At 40.2% G+C, this 18,220-nt stretch overlaps 1 protein-coding gene and 1 long non-coding RNA gene across 2 annotated transcripts in view; one reads left to right on the forward strand and one right to left on the reverse strand.

The window, feature by feature from the left end:
- The window catches only part of LOC142362753 (uncharacterized), a 61,830-nt gene that overhangs the window by 2,131 nt on the left and 41,479 nt on the right, over positions 1-18,220 (forward strand). The gene's annotated exons all lie outside the window — the stretch shown is intronic.
- TRH (thyrotropin releasing hormone) lies at positions 10,667-12,659 on the reverse strand. Its single transcript, XM_009939966.2, has 2 exons — positions 12,464-12,659; positions 10,667-11,253 (listed from the first exon to the last, which is right to left on the reverse strand). The coding sequence occupies exons 1-2, from the start codon at positions 12,657-12,659 to the stop codon at positions 10,667-10,669; spliced, it is 783 nt and encodes a 260-aa protein (XP_009938268.2).

Below are 18,220 nucleotides of genomic sequence, written 5' to 3' on the forward strand. Positions count from 1 at the left end.
GGTTGGAACTGGATGTTCTATAAGGTCCCTTCCAGCCCAAACCATTCTATGATTCTATATTTGGAACTGAGGCTTCAACTAATAAACAACTTCTCATGTTACTGTCGTCCTTTACTCTCGTCTTTTTCTCCCCAGTGCCTATTTTCTGATCTATCTTATTGTGTGTTCACACCCTGAGAACGCACCTTTTCATACAGAAGTATGTGAGTCTTGAATCCAAGCAGGGTTAGTCCCCCGTGATCATTCTCAGTGGGGAATGGTTATGTGCATCGGTTTCAGATCCAAGACCTTAAGGCTTGTCTGAACAAAGACGACCCTGGAACAGTCATTGAGGAATAGAAGTTATTCTGTGTTAGCTCGTGTATAGACCCTTACTCTTCCTGTGACCATCACATTCAAGCACTGATGTCACAGAAAGAAACGGGGAGGGAACACATTTGGGATAGCTACAGCACTGTGTTTCTGCTTTCCCAGATTCATACTAATTCTGAGAGTGTTCCTTATCTTGGCAAATCCTGAGATTAAAAACTATTGAATGCAAGAATTACAACATTTGCTCATTTCTCTCATACAGTAGCACATTTGGGGGCACTCAAATATGCTTCTAATACTAAGTGCATCTGCTTAGTGCTGGAAAACTCAGATTATTACCTCTTTGATAATGCCAGCAGAGTCATTGCATGCCATTCATTGGCGCAAGCATACACTGCCTTCAAGGAAAGCATTAAGGATGTGGATTATGCTCACCGTTTTGAAGTTGTCTTTAATTCTGTACTATGTGAGTTGGCTTTCACAGTTCTGAAAGAAGTTAAAAGAAGGCACTGCAGGCAAGCTTTACATGAACAGTTTGTAAGTCCTATTGTATTTCCCTTTGATTCACCAACTGTGAGTTCAGCCCTCAGCCTCCATTTTTTCCACTTGTTTATGTCTTATGATGCTCACTTATGCGGAAGTATCCCTGTATTACCCATGTATCTGCTGCACCTTTCAGACCAGAAGATACGAATTGCACTAGCTTGTCCAGAAGGCAACATTTCTTTGCAAAAGAGACCGGAAAAGCCAGGGTTTAATTGATCTGCATCCTTGATGAGGCACCGGTGTACTAATCTGAGGGCTTTGTATGGGTTAGGGGGAAGTGGGCAGTTGGGGATGTGAAGGGAGGGGTTTGCAGTGTGATGCTTGAGGGGGGCAAACCTGGAGCAACACAGGGTACTGTTTTTCTCCCTTGTGTTTCTGTCATTGGAGGAAGAGAGGAGGAAACAGCCTTAGGCTCAGTGCCTTTGAGGATTCACCTGCTGTGGTGTCACCCTCCTTCCCCTGTGTTTGCTGGAGCTGGGCTGTCTCCTGGTGCTGAGCCGTGCTTGTGCCTTGGGAAAGCTCAGGTGGAACCAACTACCTCTCCCTTTGTTGTTACCTTGCTCCTTTTTTTCAGACCTCTGTTGAGGCCAGTGATCTATAAATCACAGAGCCAGTGAAAGAATGCTCCAGCAATACAATCGTTGCTAGAAGAGCTGCAAGATCCGTGCTTGGATAGGAGAGTAGTGAGTATGAGAAAGGCAACAGTGGGAATAAGTGAAAAAGAAAAGACAAGAGTAGATGCAGGGCTTGTGGGGGTGTGTCTGTAGGCATTTCGGTTTTCTTGTTCCCGTTTCATGTGTTCGTTTAGTGGCTGTAGGGAAAGGACAAGAAAAGGGGTAGGTGGGGAATGGAAGACGTGCTTGTCACTAGATGGCACACCAAGCACATCTGAGAGCAACCGAAGACCTGCTGGGAACCTTTGCAGTGGCTTTCACAGCATATGGGGCTGCTTAGTCATTTGTTTTCAAGATTTTTCTCCTGCAGCAGGCAGGATAGTCCTGCCTGTTGAGTTGTGAGGCCCTGATGACCCGGGCAGCTCGGTGCTCTCCTGTCATTCAGAAGTGGTAAGAATCAGGTATAAGGAAAAGCAATGGAACAGCGAGTTCTTTCCTTAAACATGCCTTTCTCAGTAGCTCCAGTAACTGTTCATTTTCAAAGGAAAAGTCTTAAAGGCTTATGAAAATGGTAAATAAAACAATTGAAGTCTAATAGCCTACTGTTGGGACACAAACAATACAGTGAGGACTGCCTACAGCAAGTTGCAACAAGGATGATAACATGCTGGGATGTGCACTAGAAATCAAAGATTTCACTGAATCTTCGGTTAGTTAATTGTGCTCTTTTGCATGTTCTACATTTGACCCCAGACTGTAAGAATGCATCTCATCAAATGAGTCTTTCTGAATTGTGGATAAAACACCGTGTTATGTCAGTCACTCTTGAAAAAAGAAATTTCATTCAACATTTTGAAAGAAAAATGCCATTTGTTTGCGTGTTTCTGAATATAAATGGTCTTTAGCACTTCCTGAGGAACTTATTGCCAATTAAGTGATTGCATCTGTTTAATATGATTTGAATCTTTATGAGAGTATTACACTTGTATTGGAAGTCTCTCAGGGAGAATTATAGAAGCAATAATACAAAGTTAGCATGCCAGATGTAGTGATGTGTTGAATGGTGTCCATTCGCTTGCAAAGGGAAGTTTGGGCTCCTCTGTCACTGGAGGCCCCATGTCCCTTTACAGAGGTGGAGCATAATCTAGGTTTGTGCTGGTGTAAATGAGAACAGACTTTGGCTGCGTGTCGCTTTAGTCAGGCTCATCACACTTTCCCGCACAGAGAGTGTTGACAAAATGAAAAAAAAACAGGTCAGTCTAAAGCAGTCCAGTTTATGCTTCTTCAAAAATTAGTTTGTCTTAATCCAGCTAGTTGCAATAGGAAGAGAGGTATTTGGGGACAAATTAAACCTTACTGAAGTGCCAGAGACGCTGTTGGGGACTGAGTTTGAATCAGTAATGGCTTAGTATTGTGCATCAGTGTAAAAGAGCAACAGCACAGGAAAGGGATGTGTTCCAAACACTTGCTCAAGAGGCAAAGTCAAGCGTGTACTGCCCCGTTCTGCCACTGGAATATAAAAGCTCGGCCTGCAAAACCCCACATCCGTTACATAACTCCTCCTACTTTGCTACACTCAAAGTCTTTTGCAAACACTGAGTAAATAAGTTGTAAAATATGTTTGTGAGCTGTTGTAATAACGCTAATGGTGAGTTTTCCGACCTGGTCTGTTGCTAAGTTGCTCATTGCAACTCCCAAGAGGAGAGAATTCCATAGGAATGCAGCGGAGAAGAGGGACACAGTCAGCCCTGTAGCCATGGCACAGTCCTGTCAGAAATATATTCCAGTTAGGTTCACGTGTACTCTTTGACTTCTTGTAGTATCTTCAGTGTCATTTGGAATGTTAAATAATGGAATCTGATCCCAGCACAGGAGAGGTAAATGTAGACTACAAGTAATTCTTGATGATGCCTGTCTACTTATGAGGGAATGCAGTGGAACATTTTTGCGCAAATATGGCTTACTCACTGAAAAAAAGTTTAAAATATCTGAAAATGAACAGTGTTGAGTTCAATATAGACTTTGAGGTGGAGGCAGAGTGGAAAATCAGAATGTTCTTCCTAAGTATTCCCTAAATTAAACAGCTAGTTAATTTAAATTGATGCTGTGTTTAAATTGGCCCAAATTCAATTTTATAATTCAATGATAACTTTTAAAAAATTCATTGTAGATCTCCTAACATTGAAGTGGGTAGCACAAAATTCTTCTTACAACATAAAATTATCTTTGATTTTAATTTATCTGTGAAAACGTTTTTGTTTGTTTCTTTAGGTGTATCTAAACCAACACTTTCTATATTTTTCATTTTGTTCAGAGAACTAAAAAATTTGCATATAGCTGTTCCTTTTAATGAAACTCATGTATTCAATATACTCAGATTGCTTGTAGCAAACATTTTGATACAAACCAAATTTGTTTAATTAGTCTGGGTAGAGAGGATAGCAGCTACATTTCCATGCCAAACCCATGGTTTTTCCTGTGTTTGCAGATTCAGCAATCACAACTGACAGCATGATGGTTTGTAAGAGCTGCAGCTGACAACTTGTTGAGCCACATTCATCTGATTTGCCTATTAACTGCTTCAGTACTGGCAGACCAGTCATCTACACAAGTTTGTCTGGTCCCTTAACACTGCTGAAGAATCTGGCATGTTGGTCCCGAGTGTCATGGAATGGCACCACTTTTACATAGAGTAGGTGAATTAGAAAGAGGAGAGACAGGAAGATTCAGAGTTCCTTTATGTTTACATTTTATTTAATGTTGGAACTGTAGGATCCATACGCCACAATGTATAGATTACATTCAGGGCTCATTTCATGTTTCAGACTCACTCAGATTTGGCCGCTGTCTCCTATAACCTCTCTTGTCTTCTGTTTCCCCTACAAATTTGTACAACAACCAACTCCCGTCTTGAAAGCAGAATGTCTGAAATCAGTAAGCAGAATACCCTCAACAGTGGGTATTCAACAGTGAATGATTTGTGATTTTTTGCAGGGTGGTTGTTGCTGTCTTCTTCAACAACACCTGCTTATTCAAAGAGCTTGCTTTTTGTCTTGACTGCTTTGACTCAGAGAACCTGTCATAAAGTCTTACTATGTTTTTCCATTTGTCTTGGCTTTTCTCTCTCCTCCTCCTCCTTTTCTCTTTGTACAGTAGCTTCTTCAGGCACCCCACACATCCGTACCAGCTTCAGAATCATGAAGGAATTTCTGTGGGAAGCATATTCTTCTCTGTGAAAATTAGTTTAAAACAGCAATCATACTCAAGCAACCACTTCAAAGCAGGTCACTTTCACTAGTTTTCCCAGTCATAATCTCCCTTTTTCCCTATACCAATCAGCTATTAAAGTGTCTATGCTGCATCATACTCAATTGCATTCAGTTAGAATATCCATTCTAGAAAGAAGATGGCAATGAACTAATTTCCTTTGATATGGCAAGTTGGATCCTGGTTTACCTCCATCCCATTTTGCAGGAGTAGTTGCATGATGTATTACGTCCACATTTTCCCTCTTTCCAGTTCACGTAAACGTGAGGAAGGTGCAGTGTATGTTAGCTGTGAGTAAATGAGGAAGGCGTTCCTTCAGTCACTCAACATTTTCAGTGCCAGTGTGTCTGTGAGATGCTGCTTTGTTGTCTGGATCACTGGCTGTGAGCTCAAACCAAAGTGGCTGAAACAAATGCAAGAGCTGTCTTTGCCTTTTGGCCCCATCTCTGTCAGGAACCACTGTCATGCTCCAGCATACCAATGCAGTTTGTGACCTAATAAGATTTTGGTTCTGCTTTACCCACCTTCAGCCTGTGCTCCTTCATCTCACGTAAACGGACAAAGTGAATTGGCAGATGACCGATATATGTCCTTTCCTTGGTTTCCTTCTTGGGACTTTTAAGCTGCAGTGGTTTTATCAAAGAATACAAACCACAAATTTCTTCAGACAGGTCTAAAATAAATTTAAGGCAGGTAGATAACTCAGTTTTCTCAAGGAACTTCCCCATCTGTTTTTATAAGAAGTCTCTGCGTTCAACCTGAATCCTTCCTCATTGCCCAGTAGGAATGGGGAGTTCATGCTGTTCTTGTTGGGAGAGACAGCAGGACTTCTGCAATGTAATGCAGATAGTCCACATATCCATTTCCTAAAACCAGAAGAATTTCACTGTTTGCATCTTCTGCGTCATGTCTCTGTACAGTGTAGACCTCACCCAGGCTCATCCCTTCTACAGTGCTTCTCCACTTAACTGCTTTCGATCATAGTTTTTATTCATAGCGAAATCCCAACTGATGCTTTAAAATTGCAGCTAGCTGTTTAATGTTAACTGAGTTACCAGTCAAGCAGTGACTCTACTTCAGCTATGGTGATGCTGTTGTTTTCAAACTTTCTCCAACTAATGAGTCATTAAAAGTAGTAATAAAGGGGTTTGTTGGGGCCAAGTGTCCCTTGGAAACACTCAGCCCATGCTAATTACAGTGGGTTAGCAAAGAGGTCGAGACTGATAAGTGTGTGGGAGGGGGCACAGAACAGTAATGGTGAGAGGAGTTGAAAATAGTTGCAGGAAATGTTCATTATACAGCTTGTTCACATCAACTTTCCCCTCCCGTTGAAAACAAAGCTCATTTTGAAGACACTTGTAAAAGTTGCTCTTTAGGAATCAAACTCCCTTATGTCTTAATAACTGGTAACATTCCAGAAATGTAAACTGCAGTAGAGTAAACAAAGAACTCATCTGTGCATGGTTGTTTTAGTCTCAATGAAAGCTGGAGATAAGATTTTGCATGACTCTGGTGCCACATTAGGGCCAGTGCACGGCTTTGTTCTGTGGACCTAATCCAGATTCTACAGAGGATGAGGGAGATGTTTCCACTGACTTCCATGACCTTTGGACCAAGTCTGCTATTGATTTGTTATCATTCCTGAAGAGCCACAGACTGTCTTACGGACAGATAGTGCACTACATCAGGGAACTTGGCAACTTAAAGGCCCTGTTCTGCAATTATCAAAATGTGCAAGTACATTTATGTGTGTGACTGAGCAAAGCTAGTAATGTGTAGGTGTTTGCACGGATGTTAAATTCTGATAAAAGATGACAGTGAGGGGAAGGTATACAATAAAAATAAGATGATGAGAGATGTGCAATTAACAAATTCTTAGCTTGTAACTAGGTAGTGTGTATCTGTGTAATCCATGTTGCTAAGAGATTGCACTGTATTTGCTATTCAAAGTAGCAGAGCGTTATAGTATAGAAGCTGGTTCTTTTCTGGTTAGTCCTTTAGCGAAACTCCAGAGCCGAGAAGTTTTTAGGGTGTGGGTAAATCTGACAGATATCTAACTTCAGAACTGTGCTTATGTGTGTTTCATAGTCACAAAACTGTCACATCACAAATGGCAGGTGGTCCTCTGAGAATGATGTCTGCAGGAGAAAGAGTTTTGTGCTTGAATGGTGGTATGTCTGCAACACTGTAGCAGACAGGAAGAAATTAATTGGGAGGTGAAATTTTCGTGCAGATAGTGAAAGAAAATAGACTTTCAATCAAAACAAAAATCTGGACAAATTTAGTTGGCAAGATTGAAATATTGTTTTGAGTTATTTAAAAAAAAGTAGGAGAACTCTTAAAATACATAATCTTTTTCTGCAGTGAAAACAATCTCTTTCCTTTTCTTGAGTGACAGTTGTTCATGCAAGTAATAGAATGACCAGGTAATTTTCTCCATTGAAAGTAAATGCTAACTTTTGAAAGTTTGAAAGGGAAAATTTAGTATAAAATGGAGAAAACCAGGATTTTTGTTCCCTTTTTTGTAAATAGTCTTACATTTCAAAAAATGTAAGGGATTAAATAAGATTGTCACATCCCCACCAGGTACAAGTTCTAGCCTACCTACAAAATTTGAATTTAGTAATTAATTTTATTCTTTCCTAGGTTGCACTTGTAGCTCTATCTCCAATCTTTTCAGAGATAATGTAGCTCCATGAGCCATGTTTAGCATAATCAAAATAATCATGTAGGTGCAGGAACCCCAGGATTAAAGAGAACTACAACTAGCTATAATTAGACAAATATCTGTGGAAGGTTAATAGCATCCTACTTCATCCTCTTGGGATGTCTGTCAGGGCTGTCAATTTTCTGGCTACTTGGCAAAGATGGTTGCATTTTTATGGTGCCACCGTAGCAGATTTGCTGGCTCTTTTGGCTGTTACAATCATGGGAAATATGCAGAAAGTTGTCCTGTATTGAGTTCTGTTTCCAGGGTCATGCTCTTTGAGTTTCTAGGATTTTCAAACCCAGGTCATTGACAGAAGCTCAAGACTTTTGGCTCATGTTTCAGACTCCAATTTATTTTCTTCTGTTCATGGACACGTCAGCCCAGCATCAGGACCCGTACAGGTGCTTCCCTGAGTGGAAATCTGTGTCTTGTCCTTGAAACTGGCTACTGGCCTACACAGATTGGAAGGGGATCTTTCACGTGTGGTCCCACCCCTGTCCAGGAATCTCTAAGAGTGTTTCTGTCGTTTTGCAGAGACCTTTTGCTGGAGAAACAAAGTTTTTGGGTTTTTTTAAAGTAATTTAAGTGGGTCAGAGCTCTCCCAGTATCTGCTTACATTGTGCTTCTCCCAGCCAACAAGTGCATTTTCAGCAGCTCCAAACTCAGGCGAATTTTTAAAACTGCAGACATGATAATAATGACGTGATAAATCTGATTTACTGTAAAGTGCTGTCAGCCCAGGCTTGGCTGTAAAAACACAAACAAACACAAAAAACCCCAGCAAAACAAAACAACTGAAACCAAATCAATGGAAATAATTCCTTAAAAAATTGCAATACTGATAGCCTTGCTTTTAAACAGATGACTAGCCCCTGACAGAATTTGGCATCTCTGAAAATACTGAAGCACTCAGCACCTAAAATACAGAGGATGGAAAAATTAGACTTCTATAAAATCAGTTGTGCTAATTTTTCACTAGCCACATTCAGAGGAGAGCACACTCCTTCCTTTTTAATAAGTGATTGATTTGTTAATAATAAAGTGCATCTGAGATACAGTCAGGATGATAGATTTTATAGGCAATAACCTAATAGCTTGAACCAGCTCTTTGTAGCTGCTCATTAAAAAATTTGAGTTTGGACTTCTATGTTTCTCTCCTTGCCCCACCTTGGCTTTCTTGTAGCAGCCACAGCAGCATCCTTGTCTTGCAGGAACTGTGATGCATTTTTGCTGTTGCCTATGTTTACCCACTTGGTAATTTTTTCTTTCCTATTTTTCACTTATTTTGGACATTTTATAGCAAGTGGTGGTGGTCTTATGTATTAGTGTTCCCTTAGGTGTAAGAAGCACTCATTCGTTGCCATAAATGGTATATGAAATGGTATTCTTTAGAGAAATATTTTTTCCCTTGTAAAAGGAAATCCGAACCTTTTAAAAGACTTCATGTACAGAAAGTGTGCTAAAGGAATTTGAAGTGTAGGGCATGTTCCCAGCTACCTCCTCTGAGGATTTCATCAGCACTTGTTAATTAGAAGACTCCTGCCACTAGGTCTGCCAGTTGTCATGTATATTAAACAGCATATTATCTCCAAAGTTAGAAACTGTTTGATAGACCATGTGAAGTGTTGATCAGCCTGGGAGTGTCTAACTGCAGTGAAATTCACTGAGGTGATTAATTGTTTTTCTTCAGGATAACTAAACCATATGGCAAAACTAACTTCTATGACTAAGGAAGTGCTCTGGGGCACTGAGTGGGGAAACAGCCGTACTTAAAAGGAACACTCAAGGCATGTAATGTGTCTTGATGGTATTGAGAAGGATGAATATCAGTGAGAAACATTTATTTATAAAAAAGTAACATTCCAGCGAAATATTGACATGCTCTAACCTCTTTGAATGTACAAGAAGTGACAGGAATAACTCAATGCACTCAATAACTGTGCATCAATTGCAGAAATCATTAAATCTATAGGTTAGACCTGTGAATAGGAAATCAGACTTCTAGTAAAGTTCCCTGTGAACTAGATGACAAGGTTGCTGTGGGTATAGCCCAGATGCATAATTTTGTGTGTCACGCAGGTAGAAGATTTAAAAAGGAAATATATCTATATGCAAATCATCCTTCCACTTCAGTAGCAAAACAGTTTTATGTATAAACATGTGCTGACCACCAGGATGCAAGAAGATTGTGCCTAACAAAATACTCTTTGATGTTACTTTATTTATTTTTATTTAGGATGGGTTGGTTTTGTTTTTCACTCTGTTACAATACGTTTGCACAACCAATAAGGACACCCAGAGCTGGCTATTGATGTTTATTGAATCATTCATATCAGATAAACACTTTGGGGAATCTCACCATGGAAAGTAAAAGCATTCGTTTGAGAGGGGACAAATCAGAAATCCTTATTGGGAGAAAAGGTTGTCTGCTTGTTTAATTTTTAAATGTCTGAGGAAAAGGTGTGATTTCAAGTGGCAGGACTGAAATGTGGACACATCAGGGTGGGGGTTCTGGTGTGGGGTGTTCGCAGTCAGGTTCACAACTTGCGGTGGAGATGCTCTGGGATGCATTAACCCTTTGCACTGTGCAGCCTCTTAGATGGAAAGGGTTTTCATATGCCAGTTCCAAGACAAACTATGAAGTCAATCATCTAATCTGTTCCAGTTGGAACAGTTCCTGTCTCTGTTTAGTGCTTACTGCCTGGACAGATTGTAATACACAAGGGTTGAGGTCTCATTAAGATATCATTTAGAATTGAAAACCTATTCAATTTAATTTTTAAATATTTGGCATATGTTGTTCTTTTTTCTCCCTCTGTATTTATAGTTTTCACTGACATGAGAGGAAACCATGTAATTATTCCACTTTATTAACATCAGAACAGACATTTAAGAGCCTGTTTTGGTCACTTGAGAACGGCAAATTGGACACACATGGTGGGATTATTGTGGGATCTGGGCCCATAAGAAAATGAGCACTCTTAACTTCCTAACGCCGGCGCATTGAAGACTCACTCAGTACTTGCCTGTCCCAATCACCTGCGTCCTTTAGTTCCTTCACTTGAAGTGTGTGACAAAGCCATTCACTTAAATGGGAACATTAACACTGAAAAGTAGGTGCAGAGGTCAGCAGCAGGAAGCCAAAAGGGAGTGAACGGAATTTTTTAGTAATCTGGCAGTTTAGTTCACCAAATGCAAATGATAAACAATTATTTTCTTATTGCTCTGTTTCACTCTCCCATGCTGATCTCTTTCCTGGGTGCTGACGTTTTTTTTCTACCCTGTCTTTGGTAACATTTTCTACTAAATCGAGCAACAAGCTGCCTTTGTTACAGGTGAAGGACTCCTGGAAGTTGCAGGGGCCTGCACCGTCTGGGCTGTCAGAATTCCACTGCCTTTTTCCAGGGTGCTGGTGTTTCTCACCATATTGGGGATTTAGGTCTACCTCATCATTCCAGCCCCTTTTGCTAGGATGCTGGCGCTTGTACATCAGATACCTTCTGCCTGGATGCTGTCTTTTGGAAAAGTCATTCAAGTAGGTTAGCTGTGCACTAGGGACATCAGCATACTGATCTGACAATGACCTTCTGCCAGGATGCTGTCGCTTTTTCAGCTCCAGATAGCCGTCAAGGTTGTCTTCTATCTCTCTTTTCCCTGGATGCTGCCTCTTCTGAATGCCTCCATAAGATGGGTCTTCTTCAACATCTCTTTTTCCAGGATGCTGTCTCTTCTTCAGGTCACTTAGGTACTTTTTCCCAGGGTGTTGTCTTTTGGAAAGCCATTCTGGCAGAGGGGCATTTGATTCTGTCCAAAGAAAACAATATTGTTAATGAGCCCCCATAATCCTCACTAAGGAAGTTGAAATGGGAATTTGTGGAGTTCTATGGTGCAGGATCATAATCTGTTGCTCATTATGTCCATTTAATTGCATGGTTAACTGTATGGTCTTGAACTTGATCACTCTGGATGGCATCTGTCAAAACGGTTCTGGCACATTTTTAGCAAGGATGGGTTGATACATTAGGAACTAGCTGCAGCCAAATGGGAAGACATGCAATAACAAAGCGTGATGTGTTGATTCAGGTAAAAGTGTCAGAATCAGGTGAAGGGAGGTGAGTAAAAGATGCTGAGCAGCTGGAAGAAATCAGCTGCAGAAGCTGGGTATGGTGAAGAGCTGGAAATCAGCATGAGACAGGGAAAGGATAGGGCTGAGACACAAGTAGAAGCAGGGATGTGGACATTAGAAAGCCAGCTCAGTATTTCCAGCTACCAGTCATAACTTTGTTAGTATCTCTTACTCATTCTTAAGCTCTTTTAAATATTTTGGGTCTTGGATCGACATGACCAACTCTCAGCATTCATGTGAAGAGGGAGGAAGGCTCTTGCTATGGGCACTTGGGGCCAGCTCCTCTTTACACTCTGAAAGGGCTCTGTGCTCCTTGTTAATGGCAGGCACCTATGTGCTGCTTCTTGCAGTCCCTGAGTCTGATTTGCTTCCACTGCTGTGACTAGTGAAAGCAGAGCATCTGCAAGCTAGGAGGCGGCGGACGCTAGAGCAGCCTCTGCATTCGCAGCCATGGGAAAGCCCGCCTCTGTTGGGGTGTACAAACCAGTGGGTTGAGGGAGTAGGTGAATGGCAGCACTCCCACCTCCAATTATCATTAGGTACATGGTCCACAACTGGGGAGTGTCCTCCACGTGTCCTCTTAGAGCTTCCCTAGGGAAACACTTGCTCAACAGGCAAGTTTTCTGTGACAGGCTTTTCCACCTTCTTGTTATGCAGCAGCTGCTCAGCGATGTTACAGCATTGCCTAAGTGGGGAGATCTTAGAGAATAAAGTGCCTTTTGAGAACTCTGTGTCAGTGTATTGCAGCAGACCTCCTATTCTTCCGCTTCCCTTAGTTAGAGTAATAAATATATACATTAGAACCTGGGAACTACACATTGGATCTAATGATCTCAGCCAAGCACTATGCCAATACCACCAGATGGATGTCCCAAGTGTTATATATACCTTTATTCATCTCTTCTTCCTTTTCAGCTTTTGTGAGGACAGACTGAAGAATGAGGCTTTCAGATCTCTGCAGGATGTCATTGAAGGGACTTCTTCCCATGTTCTCACTTCCCTCTGGAAGGAGCTGCCCCCCGTTGAGGCAAACACCACACAAGGTCAGGCAGAGGAGTAGCAGTTGCAGCTGAATAGATGACATTGTGGGATGGAGGTTCCTGCAACTTCCATGAGAGAGAGAACAACAGGGGAGGAGGATGGAGCAAACAAACCTAGCAATAATAGCAATATTTCCAAAACTGAAAAGGAAATATGGCACTGCTGTAGGGATTGAAGTTTCTTACGAGGGTCCTTCCTCATTTCTGTTACTAATCTCTCAGTTTATTTTGTATTCCTCAAAGAATCTGTAAATTCTTCACAATTAAAACCAGGCACTTGTTCATTTCTCTGGCAGAATAGATATGAACATTTTAAACACGTAACTTCCTCATGCAGAGATAGTTCTGAAAGCCGGTGAATTTGCTTTGCCTTCTGCCAAGAGGCAAAAATGATTTCCTTCTTGAACTCTGTTAACTGTTGCCCCACATAAGGCACACACACATATATACCTGCACTAACCATCTCCACCAGGCAATTCCCTTTGCTATGGGTTAATTTTAAAATAATACTAGGATTTGCAGAATTTTCATTCCACCTTTAGTTAAAGCCCAACTAGTCTGTTAAAGCCCATTAGTCTGTTAATTAGCTTTAGTTAAAGCCCATTAGTCTGTTAATACCTATATCTATACATTCAAAGTATCAATGTGTCTTCTTATTTGTCAATATAATAAGACAGCTGTGCTCCATTGGTCAGGGAGATTTCTTGCATTAGGGAAGCATCTCATATTTTTTTCAGAGACATAATAATAATTGTATCCTCTGTTACCTCTTTCCCAGATAACGAGTGTTTTTCTATTTCTTCTACCTAGCAAGTGAATTCCTAACACACTTATGGATTTATTTCCCAGTAAGCAGAGTTCTTCAGTAGAATGGAATATATTTTTAATACTAGCATAACAGTCATTTAGCTTAATTATATCTTCAGAACATAAAAGAAATGCACAATTTTATGAAGTTCTACAAATTTTTAAAATAGAGAATGAGTTTGTTACCTCTCTTACTGGCAGGTTTCTATCACTTCTGATGAAGTCCTTGGATAACAGCCCTAAGAAAATCACATAGGCTATTTGGTTCAGAGCAATCTTTAGAAGGAAAGTTAGAATCAGCTAAAAAGGAAATTATTTAGTAAATTACCTGGTTTGTAGTTTCAGATTTTTGCTTGATGCATCTGCTGAGAAATTGTTTAGTCCTTTAAAGCTGTTTGCACATCTAAGCATCAAAGTTGCCCTTTTTCTGCTACAGACACACAGAGTATCCAATAGAACTGTTGCTAAGTTCTCTTTGGATGGCTTGTGTCTCTGTACTTATACAGTACTGCCTCTGGACCGTTTATGCAAATAGTTGTGTGAGGTAATTTAGGTGATGTGTTGTTTTTTTTTTTTCACTGATTTCAGAGATCTGCATTTTGAATGCATTTTAAAACTCCGATAGTTATTTTGCTGACCACTCTGTATCCATGCTGGACTCGCAGAAATTGCTATTTTTCCATTCTCTAAAGAGATTATGTTGAATTTTATTTAACATAGCATAGAGAAAATGAGGGTTTTCTCTCTGTATCCTGTGTTAAGCAAGCACTGTGGAGTAAACACAGAGAGGTAGGTAATTTATCAAGCTAAGGAAGAAAAATAATGAAAAATGTAATGGATTATATGCAAGTTTATACCATGGGTTCTTATTCTGAATGACACTGTACAGTTTTTGGCTCACAGTTTCATATTTTCTTGGCATAGGCTTTCATAAACAGTACATTAGAGTATGGGGTGCACAGCATTAGATATTAAAATGTAGTTACGTTGTTGCTATATGCTTCAAAAAGCATTATACTACTGTAAAAAGAAATAAGACTCCCTCTCTTTAACCCCTCTGTCTGTTTAAGGTATTCTTCTGCACAGTACTGCTAAAAACAGATTGTGCAGGGGGCACAGATAAAGAGCTAGAGATTCTTTGATAATCTTAGTTATCCTGATGACAATATGTAGGACTAAAACTGGAGTATGGATTGCTCACATTTGTCTTCACCAGTAAGTAGTGACAAAAAACAACAGCCTGTCACCATGGCTTGAGAACAGCTTTCTTTGTAGGACACTGGCATTTTAGCAGCTCTCTAGGGTGCTGTGCCACAGTCTGAGACAGAAGGCATTTTGGGGGTACTCTTAAAAGCACTGCACATAAAAGTGGATCAGTTATGGTTACAGGTAATGTGTATCCTCATGTGGCTTGTAAAATTTCCTTAAGGCAAAAGACGTTTTGTGTCTGAGCAGATCATGGAAATCCCATATAAAACTAAAAAGGGCTGAAGTCACTTGTCTGTCAACATGACTTACCACCTGTCATAATTGAACAAAAAACGGTCACCTTACAGAGCTTTTTTCCCACTCCGTTCAACTTTATATGATAGATCAGAAATGCAAGAAGAATCTTGAATTTCCTAAGGAACTGAAAGCTGACTTTTTCAGGGTGACTTCAGTGGAATGCAGTCATTACCTCAGTGTTATTCCATTGTGGTCCTCTCCTGAATTTTGTCTTAATTTCTGAGGAAGAATGCATCAGTAATTGTACATAGATGTACTTTTTGATATTAATTACCATGATGTAATTTGAGAAGAGTCTTGGATGTCGGTGCACTTGTTCCAGATTTGCGGTGGGGGCAGAGATTTGTGCTTACAGCATTATAATTGCATTTGTAACAATTATATTTAAAATGGAATATATTTTCCTTCTTGTTTATATTTCTGAGGGAGTTTGAGACATTGTGCACCTTACATGCAGAACACAAATATGGCTTTATGAAGATGCCTTTGCCAGTCTAAGACCATGTCAATATAGTTTTCCTGAGCAGGCTTCAGAACCAAAGATCTGCAAGGCAATTACATTCAAAGATCAGCAGCCAATTTACTATAGCAGGCCAGTAAAAAATAACTAGGCAACTAATAGTCCAAAAGCAAAGCAAAGTTCCCTGTAAAGACAGTTCCTATATATTTTTAGTTTTAAGCAATGCACTTTCCAGGAATCTAATTTGGGCACAAACTGAGGCACAGGAAGTTCCGTCTGAAGATGAGGAAGAACTTCTTCCCTCTGAGGGTGACGGAGCACTGGAACAGGCTGCCCAGGGAGGTTGTGGAGTCTCCCTCTCTGGAGATATTCAAGTCCCGCCTGGACAAGGTCCTGTGCAGCCTGCTGTAGGTGACCCTGCTTCGGCAGGGGGGTTGGACTAGATGACCCACAGAGGTCCCTTCCAACCCCTACTATTCTGTGATATTCTGTGAATGCTGGAAAGTGTTTTAAATGCTTTTGTTAGTACCAGAGTTGCTTGTTTAACAAAGTAATAGTTGTCTATAGCTTAGCCCCAGATTTGCCCTAACAAAATGCCTAATCCAGAGTCCACTGAAATCAGACAGATTTCTTCTTTAGTTGAAGTGGGGTTAGCCTTAGGACTTGTCTGTCTCTGGCTTGAAATGATCTGAATATTGAACTGAATTTAAAAAAAATTCTCTCACACTTTGAAGCATGGCTCTTGAAAAGCGTAGATGGGAAAAGAGAAGGTTAAACAGCTGAAACACTTTCACATATACAAAATCATATAAGCAAATTAACTCAAGGAACAGCTAAGAATTTGACGTTAAAAATAGCCTCCCATATGAATGTGTTTCATCTTAGCACTGAGTGAATGAGTCAGATTTCACTTGTGATAACAGCAATTGACATACTGAATTTCTCAGCTACCTAGATATGATAGGATGGCTAAGACTTATGCTTTGGAACTTTGTATGACTGTACTTTAATAGATCTGCGTTTGCCACCTATCTCCAATGTGCAGATCCTCACAATATGTAATTATGAGCTGGAAATAGTTCTTAGCATGTAGTTTTCCCTCGAATCTGAAATTAATCTAGACAGCATAGAAGACTTGCATGTGTAGCTCCAGCTTAGATACAGCAGGAACTGCTCCACGCAGAAGCCGCTTACTGAGTCTTGTAATACATGTGCAGTAATGGCCAAATGCATGAGACTGTGAAGTCAATGCCCAGTTTATCACCTTTCATTACTTTATTTTTAAGACTCTCCAACCATCACAAACCAAACTGTGCCCCCTGATTTTTCTTCTCCATTATGTTGTTTCTAGCATAGTCAAATACTAATGCCATAGATTTGGGAACTGCTATTGCATCAGTGACAGTGAACCTCATCAGGAATTACACTTACTTCATGCTAGCTGCTTGGCGTTTCCTGGTTATGTTAACTCCTCAAGATCTCTTATGGTAGGACACCCAAGTTTAAAAAATTAATATATCGACCTATAAATTAAAGTGGACGTTGATGGAATGGGAATTGCATTTTTAAACATGTCCCTAGAAAAGTGAAACAGAACCATGAAGTTGTTAAGAATTCTGTTGCTGGCTCCCTACAATGCTTTCTTGATAAGCTGCTGAAGCCATGTATGCCCTCTAAATAAATAAATAAATAAAAAGAATGTTTTCATCATGCAGTTGAAAGCTTCAGTAATTCTGAATAGCTTCTTGATCTTACTTTGTTACATTTTTTTCTTCAGTTAATCCCATTCTCTCTATTTAACAAAATATTTGGAGGACATTAAGCATTGCGACTGCTGTCTGTCACATAGAGTTTCTTCTGCAAGGCAAGAAGTGCATGAAGTGAATTGGCTTGTTTTGGCAGGATTTTTTCAAAATTAGATTGCATGGATAGCTAGGTTTGTATCTATGTATTGTGAAGAAGCAAGGTTAAAAATTTGTCTTGCCCATGGAGCACAAGGTGAGGTTTGTACTGATCATTATTTTCCGTGGAGTTTATCCAGGAATCTTGAGCCAATTCCTTAATCCCAATGAGGAGTTCTCTTACCTGCACGGACCATCAGGCAGCCGGGAGCAGTCAGGAAGTTCTAGAGTCAGCAGATCTGAGCTGTCTGCTTAATGCATATGTTTGGGTCATTGGTTCCTCAACAGCCCTGCTAGGAAGCTGGTCTCAAAACTCAGTGGGATTTTGTTTTCAGCTAAAATGTATTTACAAATCATTTCAGTTTTCTGACAGAAACTTGTTTCTGTGGTACAGCCCCAGTCAGCTCTTGTGGATGGGATGCTCTTAGTAAACCTTCAGCTCCAGCCCTCTAAATCACGACTAGAAGAATAGATTTGCCAGACAGGTAATACCTTCAGTCCCATAATCTCTGTATTTACAGTTACCAATACCCCCATCCCAGACACAGCTAGCGTCAGTCTCTGGTCAAAATGTTGTCTGGCTATCATTCTCTTCCATTTAGCGTTCACATTTAATCAGAGAAGCATGAGGTGACTTGATCACCACTTTTACGTCCTTACACATGGAGAAGATAACAGGGTGTTTTCTGTCTTTATGCTAGTAAAAGCATAAGAAGGACTAGTACCTAGAAGATGAGGTTTAACAATTTTAGTTGAATTCAGATTCCTAGCTATGATGATAATTAAACATTGACATAATTTTGCAGATGTAGCCTTGGTGTTGCTTGGAGATTGAGAAATGAAATTAATTTTCTTTTGGCAGGACAAATGTTTTACTAAAACATTTGAGGAAGTGTTTTCCTCTCAGAATGCAAGAATCTTAGTGGCAGTG

This window comes from Opisthocomus hoazin, chromosome 11 (genome assembly GCF_030867145.1).
Source record: "Opisthocomus hoazin isolate bOpiHoa1 chromosome 11, bOpiHoa1.hap1, whole genome shotgun sequence".
Taxonomy (NCBI): domain Eukaryota; kingdom Metazoa; phylum Chordata; class Aves; order Opisthocomiformes; family Opisthocomidae; genus Opisthocomus; species Opisthocomus hoazin.

What these genes read in the sequence shown, in the direction of transcription:
- TRH (XM_009939966.2), bottom strand. Translation starts at nt 12,659, where the DNA reads ATGTCATCTATTCAGCTGCAACTGCTACTCCTCTGCCTGACCTTGTGT. An exon ending in GGAAGAAGAGATGAATAAAG is followed by an intron (nt 11,254 to 12,463) that starts GTATATATAACA and finishes TTCTTTGGACAG; the next exon opens with AATCAAATGCCCCTCTGCCA.